Source organism: Anopheles coustani, chromosome X, assembly GCF_943734705.1.
Source record: "Anopheles coustani chromosome X, idAnoCousDA_361_x.2, whole genome shotgun sequence".
Lineage (NCBI taxonomy): Eukaryota > Metazoa > Arthropoda > Insecta > Diptera > Culicidae > Anopheles > Anopheles coustani.
This window is the reverse complement of record NC_071290.1, coordinates 6254354-6262662: the sequence shown is the minus strand read 5'-3', so window position 1 is coordinate 6262662 and position 8309 is coordinate 6254354. Positions and strand designations below refer to the sequence as shown.

Here is an 8309-nt window from a genome sequence, read left to right as displayed (position 1 = left end):
CTGGACAGACTTCAAGGCGCCTAAGGCTCTCACGCCGATCGTGCTAGCTTAGTTAGAGCGTAGACCTCCAGTTAGTTCACACGGTGCTTATCATATGGGCTACTTTTCCGTAGGTTCACACACTCCTGGCATCCGGTGTGCCACGACCTCTTCTATCAACCACTGCGGCACCACCCGGCCTAGCTAAGTGTGCGCCTTCGAGTATCCGTTTGTGTCTACTGTACGCATATGCCTGTACGGGGGCGGTGCGCTCTGTATCATGCGCGGTCCTGCTGAGCGGTGGTGCCCTCCACACCACCGCCGCACCAAGTGTGAAACTCCCCATGTGAATGCCGTTGCCCTGCTAGTGCACCGCAGGCCCGGTACTGCGCCTCACGCGTTCAGCTGAGGATCGCCATTAGGGTCTATTTCTTAGGGTGGCAAACAAACGCGCTCGCGCACTCACCGCTAGGCCGATCCGCTGCCCGAGCCCTCTATCAACTGACCGCAGGTCATCTGCCCCACAGCGCAGTAGTCGATGAGCATCGATGGAAGACACATTCCGGCAGCTTGCGATCGGTATGTAGCATTGGTGACGGCATCTCTTAGATACTTCCACTGCAAACAACTCGTCACAGTCGGACAGTGAACTATAGCGTACAGGGGGAGTCGATAGAAGTGAAGTTGAGTATATGTGCCAGTGAGTCAACGCTCTCCGAAAGCGATGGTCTTTTTTCGTGAAAGACCCTGTGGCTGTCTTACAACGTTCTTTTTGTGCAGCTCGCACTATAAGTGGTTCCTTTGCTAGTCCTTTTACATTTGGTCGAGTTGCAGACGATCCGTGTCGCCACTTTTACCCTTCATGCACCTGTTTCCAGGCGGACCCCTGGAGAAGCAGAATGTTGACAGCTGCCATAAAACGAAACTCACCACCGGCACGCACCGGCTGTCATTGGCTTCACGGAAATTGCTCATTTTTCGAGCCATAGCGGGTTAGGAAACCCACCGTCTGGTGGGTCGATTAGCAGTCAATAAAAGACCCCTAAGCCAACGGTTGAGCGGCACAACAGGGGCGTACAAAGAAAGTTATAAGAAATTAGAAAATGTCCTACCACAGGTGCCACCAAGGGGAGCGTTGCGGGTGACTAGGAGAGTCAGAACTCTGCCATTGCAAAGCTGCCATGACGGGGTAATCAAAACCCGATATCCGTTCTGGGCCGTAGCGTGCTAAGAGGAAGGTAATCGTCGTGATTGCGCTCACTAATGGCGAAACATATTCCATGCTAGACGTACGCCCTTCGCGGAGGAGCCGTTATTTTATTTCTTACTGCGTTTCTTTTATTCCTTCTCGGTCTTGCCCATACTTCCTCACCCAAAAGGCACACACAGCTGAGCCGGAAGGACACGTTACAGGCTCGTGACATTTCCTTGACGATTGCATGATCGAAGTTGGTTGTACGGTCCTGTGCCAAGCCGCACACAGGACGCGGATGGCGTTGAAGCTGAAAGTGTCACGAACAATTTCCCGCAGCACGGCAATGGAAACCCGTGCCGACATTGTAGTGCGCAGCGAGGTCTACCAGGCCCGCGCGGGAGCTGCGTGAACTGTGGCACTGAGTAGGCAGTGGACCCCATTGGCTATCATAACCCCTTTGGGTTACGCCTAAACAACAGAAATAAACTAAAAAAGCAACATAATAAAAAGCTGTACAGGTGAAATTTCCGGCCGTATTTCACCACACCACCCTATGGTGCCTGAGGCACAACTCCTAATAGTTGCTTCATCGCGTTCGGTTTGGGTTTTGTGCCGAGAACATGAAATAAACAAGTTGCCTATTAAACGGCCACGAAATTCTGTTGCTGAAACATCTGTTTACAACACCATCTTTTTTTGGTGTTGTTTGTGATTATGCTCGCGTGTGTGTTTGGAGGTGAATATCGCTTGTAACTGTAAATCAGAGCTAGGGGTCGGGCATCGACAGGAAAAACTATTCACCGAGTACTCTGGGTGGTGAGACTCGGCCGTCAACATGTTGCAAGACACAAGGTTTCGGGAAGTGACGTCCTTTGAAGATATTGCAGAGTTATCGAGCCGTTTCTCGTGCGCTTCGGTGTGTGACCTGGTATTTCACAATACTTTTTGTCCAGTGCGGAACTACCGTTGGGTGTTAAATAGTTCTCAAAACAAGTGGATGTTGGAAAGTACGAACGATTGAGCTTAAGAGATGAAGTCTCTCTAGGGAGCAAAGACTACCGAGTCCGCTGAAGCAATGGCTTCTCCGATATCGGGTAGAAACGACGCCACCATTGGCGTTCCTAGTGGCTAGGCGTTGACCTAGCAATGCTTGGCAGTGTCGGTTTGTTCTGGTCCCTCGATGGTGGCCGTAAAACGAAACTGGCCACCATTTCGCCCGAGATGTGCCGTATCGGAATCCATTATCGCTCGAGAAATCTCACCGGAACCGCAGCGCCAATGACGATGGCGTGGATGGCCTCGGGCCCCGGGCACGGGATTCCAACGCGGAGCCGAACGGGTGGGCGAAACCAGGCCATAAAAAGATAATGAGCTCAAAATAAAGCCCCGGCGCTCCCCGGTCAGCTTCCCTAGGCTGGCCGTCTTGCTATCGCACCGTCGCTCTAACTCTAACACGGGGTAAGTTTCCCGCGGGGAAACGAAAACACGGCAGAGATACACCGCAATCCCGTTTTGGAGAAACTATAACCCTTTTCCGGGCCCGCACGATAATGTCCCGATTCGTTCGTCAGGTTCGGAGGACATTCCCGAGACTACTTCGACTGCTTCTCCCCGATTGGAACAGTCCCACGAGAGTGCTCTCCTTCCTCACTCGAACGCCCTGGACGACGGGGCTTGGGTGGACAAAAATGTGTTAATTTTGCATCCCCAGATCTTGCGACTGGAGTGCGACGGATCCTTGCTATCCAGATTTACAACACGAGATTTCGAAACGCCGGTTCCCCAGTGCTCTGGTGGACGCAAACAACGGCTCGAGCGACTGGATTGTGTGATGCGCTCACACTATCCTAAAGTTCCGCTGCGAGGTCCCCCGGGTAGGGAATTGCAGAGGCAAGAACAGTGAGAAGAAATGAGATCCGAAAAAGTCAACCAGAAAAGGACAGAGTACCGATAGGAAGGGGTTTGGGTTTTTATATGCATGGTTATGCGGTTTGCTACCGCCAGATAATAATAACCGTCATATTTATCTCTGCGACAGAAATAAAATCATTCACTTCATCCGCTTGCCGTCGCCGTGCGAGGAGACTGCGATCCATCCGTAGTACCCCGAGTACCAAGGCCAGCCCTAGGGAGAGAATGTGATTTATTCTTTCTGAGCCTCCTGCTCCACCCTCCAGCGGGCGTCTCAGTCCTCATTCCTTTCGCAAACCATGTTAAGCCGTCCTTTGCCCCCAATCTAGGAGCCGAAGGATCTACGGCTAAGGCTAACGCGAACCCCTTAGCAGTCGCACCTGAACGTTGCCCTGCCTGCTGTCGCTGTCGGGCGTCGTCGACTTCGCCACTCCACCCACAATTGCTTTCGTTTTATTTCCGCACGCTGCGAATCGACGAGCAGTTGCTTCCGCACGGGGTTCCTCGGAACGCGTCCCGGAAGTCCGGAAGCCGGTGTACGGAACGAATGCCACTAAAGTCACGTCGGGGAGCATAAGAAGGGGGGTTGTCTGGTGGGTGCAAAACGAAAGGAGGTAGGTGTGTACCATCCGGCGCAGCCCGGATAGACACTACTCATAGTTCACAGACGAAGCTGTGCAACATCCCCTTCCGAGACTGCTCATATAATTGTGATGTTGACAGTAAAGAGCACTTGTGACATTCATAATTTTTATTGATTATACGCACGACGTACAACGGGTGGGGGGATCGGGGAGAAGACTCTCGTCGAAAGGTTCCTGGAGTTCCTCCAGTAGAGTACGATCTGCGTGTTTTCGGTACGCCTTTTGCCGTACTTGTTCACGCGGCTATATTTTTGTATAAACGCACCAGGCTGTCGATTTCGTTAGACCATGTCAAAGGGGTTAGTTGTGATCGGTTTCCCGGGACTTGTGTAGAATACCACCACAACACAATGGAATGGAAAGTGTACCAGGAAAGCGTAGGAGATTGTAAGAGTGGCGTGTAATCAAAACATCTTCCGGCGTTTGGAATAACGTCATCATTCTCTCCCCCCAAATCGCTCTCATGCTCTATAGATATTCGTTTGCTTCCTCCTTTTTTCCTTTACATGCGTGTACCATCGGTGGATCTTAATCGTTTTATGATCACCATCGTCGTCGTCGAATACGTGCTACCTGGAATCGTCGTTCAGAGTGTTTCCAAAGACGTCACCGTTGGAGTTGGAGCAGCCAGCTGAACCAAGTGACACTACTGTGTGGAAGTTTTTGTGGAACAAGAGACCGAAATCGAAAATCTAACGGACGCTTGTAGTGCGAACACATCTGTCAGTGAACTGTGTGTAGTGTGTGGTTTGCTAGTTAACGACCCTTGAGAAGAATAGTGTTGAAGAAGGAACTCTTTGTCAGAATGATCGACAACGGGTACTCGTACGTGACGCGCGATAATCTGCGCTACACGGACCTCAACGATGGCCGCTCGTACATCCAGATGGGCACACTCTCCTCTCCAATGGCGACCAACCGTGGGCTGGTGGAGTACGACACCTCGGTCAGTCACCTCACGAACCATCGCCCGTACGAGCCGGCCCCACAGACGGCCTTTGAGCGCTACGACACCGCATATGCGCCGCAGCGCTCCAACCTATATCCGTCGGCTGCGGCGGCGGCGGCTGCGTACGGCTACGGCCAGCCGTCCATCATTGATGACGAACAGAAGTATCTTACGGCCGACAGTACACCACATCCGGAGGTGACTGCCCAACAACAGCAGCAACAGCAGCAGCAACATCAGCAACAGCAACAACAGCAGCAGCAGCAGCAGCAGCATCAGCAGCAGCAGCAGCAGCAGCAGCATCAGCAACAGTCTCAGCAACCCCAACCGCCCCATCCACACCATCACCATCATCATCTCGGACTGGTATCACCTGCGTCGGACTCGCGTCCACACCACACTATGATGAAGGTCGAGCTGGACGAGACGACCGGGCCAATCTATCCGCGCCCGATGTACCACTACGATCCGTCCGCCTGCGCCACGACTATGCCACCCGGCTTTTCGGCGATCAATCTCAGCGTGAAGGAGAGCAGCCCTCCGCTGCCGCCGTACAAGGCCAGCTCCGGCAGTCCCTCGCCGAGCGGACGCCGGGCCGGCGATGAGCGGGTGAATAAGCTAGCACCCGCTAGCCCGGAACCGGAGCCAAGCCCGGTGCAACGACGCAACAGTAGCCCCCCATCGTCGCTGGACCTGAGCTCCAACACCAGGTTAGTTTCCAGCTCCTGCCGAAGTGCTGGTTCACTCTCTTATCCACATTCCGTTTACTTCGTTCGGTCGCCTAGTGGAGGCACCAGTCCCCAATTCCAGACGAACCGCCAGAGTGCGGCCCCTACCAACGGTAGCAACCCAGCCACCGCCCCTGCACCCAACAGCAACGGTAACGGCGTGTATACGAGCGAGGTGTCGGACAACCGGGCGCCCCCAGATGTTAACGGCAACGACTACAATGGCGGGGCAGAGCGTCCGCTCGGTATGGGCTTTGCCCGACCGCAGCCACCGTCTGCTCCGTACAGCCGAGAGTCAACGCCGGATAGCGGCGGCTCCTACTACGCGGACAGCTATCGCGATCAAAGTGGTAAGTTCCAAGCTCCAACACCACTCATAAAAGGGCTACTGGTTGTTTTCTGATAATTCTGGCCCGTAAAACAGGTTCTTAGTAGTGGATGATATAAGAGGTAGCGGTACTAATACTCCAATCCCAACCAAAACAAAACCCTTCTTACTAAAGGAGTTTCAATTACAAGTGGGAAACAGGTTTTCAAATTGGACATAGCGTGGACTTGACTTAACTAGCTAGACATGACTTTAGAGCTGGAGTTCGAGTAAATCAGAGAACTACAACTACATTGCTACCCTGATCAAGGCAACGCAAAATAAAAAGATCTCTCCAGCCAGTTGGGAAACAAATCAAGTAATCGTACACACACTGTTTCCACCACCAGGCTATAGTCCACATGCCAGCTACGGGATGGTGGTGCAACCGGACTACTCCAACGGCTATCCGGGGTACGCTCCGAACGCCTACCAGTACAGCGGCCCGTACGCCAGCTCGCTCGGCACGACCGTCTACCCGCCGTCAGTGCCCTCAGCCTACCCGGCGAGCTCGAGCGCCAGCTTCGTGGCGCCACCGTCCCTGGGCCAGCATATAGCGCCGCACGATAACCTGTTGAAGGCTGGGTAGGTACCTCCTAGGCAAAACACCGCTAGCCGCTAGTGGTTCGCCCTCGTTGCGTCGTTACCATTCTAACCAAAGCAGTTCTTTCCTGTGCAGTCTCACCGGCTACCAGCGCCTGGAGCGGCCGCAGTTTCCCTCTCAATCGCAGGAGCTGAAGTGTCCAACTCCGGGCTGCGACGGCTCGGGTCATGCGACCGGCAACTACTCGTCCCACCGCAGCCTGTCCGGTTGTCCGCGCGCCTCGAAACCCAAGAGCAAGCCACGCGACGGTCAGGAGTCGGAACCCCTGAGGTAACAATTGAGGCTTCTCCAGTATTAGCTTACGAGTTATATGTAGTTCTAGCAACTTCTTCATGTTTGATGATGTGTCTTTATATATTCTGTATCGTTATGTATCTCCCTCTCTCTCGGCGTAGATGCCCCATCCCGGGATGCGACGGTTCTGGCCACTCGACGGGCAAGTTTCTCTCACACCGAAGGTAAGCATCGTCTCGATAGACAAAGAACGGAATCCCCCCAAAAAAACCCGGCGACCATCGCCGAAAACATACTGACTTAGCCTACTACTAGCTGCTCATCGCTCCTCCATCCGCTTTTCCCCCCCGCTTTCCCGCCCGCTGACACCGAACGGCTGAACAGTGCGTCCGGCTGCCCGATCGCGTTCCGCAACAAGATGCACATCCTGGAGAACGGCGGCACGATCGAGCAGGCGAAGGCGGCGATGGCGCAGGCCGCGGCCGGCAAGTTCGAGCCGTTCACCTGCCCGACGCCGGGCTGCGACGGCAACGGGCACGTCGACGGTACCTTCAGCACGCACCGCACCGTCGCCAGCTGCCCGACGGCCCAGGGCCAGCAGGCGCCGTCCAGCAAGAAGCCGCGCTACGCCGACACCGACACCGTGCTGGGCGGGCTGGGGTCCGCCACGGCCAAATCCTTCAACGGTAAGCTAATCGAGGATTGACCAAGCCTAGAGTACTGTTGTTAAGACTAAAACCTGTACCGATCTCTGTCCGTATATCCGTATCCGTATCCGTATCTGTTATCGGGGGGCACTTGTCCGTGCCCTGTGTCTGCGACCCACGGTTCGCCTACTTTGTGTGTGCATGTGCGTGTGCGTGTGTACATACTCGTCAACATTTCTACCACCACTACCACCACCAACCAACACCGTTACTACCACCTCCAACCGTCGCCGTCGCCAGATCTGGCATCGGGCTACAACCCGGGTGTCAAGATGGCGGGCCCCGGCCCGCTGTTGGTGGGGCCACCGCACCCGGCCCTTCCGCCGCAGCCAGCGCCGGCCCCGGCCCAGTCCACGGTACTGCCTGGCCTCGGCCACCCGGGCGTCGGCGTTGGCGGCCACGGCGTCGGCTCGCAGGAGCACGCCTCACCGGCCCCGGTCGGATCGACGCCGGCCGCCGTCGCCGCCGCCACCGACTCGTCGACCGGCGCCGGCGGCTCGGCGGACAGCGGCGCCGAAGACATTCTCGCCCTCGACGAGGAGATAACCGAGCTTAAGCGGGAGAATGCCCGCGTCGAGCTGCAGATGCTGCGGCTCAAGTCGAACATTAACGCGATGGAGTCGCAGCTGAACAACAACGTCGGCCACGAGCCGAAGCTGCTCGAGATCGGGACGCGTGGTATCACATGAAATTTCCTGACCTGTTAGGTCGTTTCCGGTTCCGGAACCAGGCCCGTCGGCTCGCACCGTCGTGCGGGTGGAACTGCCCGCTGGTGAACCACGCTGACGATCTGCTGCCTTGCGTGCATGTCTGTATGTGTTTGTGTGTGTGAGAGAGAGAGCGAAAGTATGTGTGTGCATGTCCGTATGGTAGTTATCCTGTGCAATGTATGTGCGAGTAAGTGGATCGAAGACCAGTTCATCACGCGAGTAGGTGGCTAAACATCGGATATCCGTACGAAACAATTCCTAACAGAACCATGGAGGTTAAT

General features: G+C 55.0%; 1 protein-coding gene across 1 annotated transcript; it reads left to right on the top strand.

The window, feature by feature from the left end:
* Positions 1-4534: 4534 nt before the first annotated feature.
* On the top strand, positions 4535-8007 carry LOC131268906 (trithorax group protein osa-like). Its single transcript, XM_058271203.1, has 8 exons — positions 4535-4876; positions 4991-5388; positions 5464-5756; positions 6124-6358; positions 6438-6647; positions 6773-6835; positions 6996-7297; positions 7559-8007. Exons 1-8 carry the CDS (start codon positions 4535-4537, stop codon positions 8005-8007), a joined length of 2292 nt encoding a protein of 763 aa, XP_058127186.1.
* Positions 8008-8309: the final 302 nt, after the last annotated feature.

Bases quoted from the DNA above. Each gene is read 5' to 3' on its own strand.
- LOC131268906 (XM_058271203.1), top strand. From the start codon at position 4,535: ATGATCGACAACGGGTACTCGTACGTGACGCGCGATAATCTGCGCTAC. The intron at 5,757-6,123 runs GTAAGTTCCAAG...TTCCACCACCAG, and splicing joins CAGCTATCGCGATCAAAGTG to GCTATAGTCCACATGCCAGC. The intron at 7,298-7,558 runs GTAAGCTAATCG...CGCCGTCGCCAG, and splicing joins CACGGCCAAATCCTTCAACG to ATCTGGCATCGGGCTACAAC.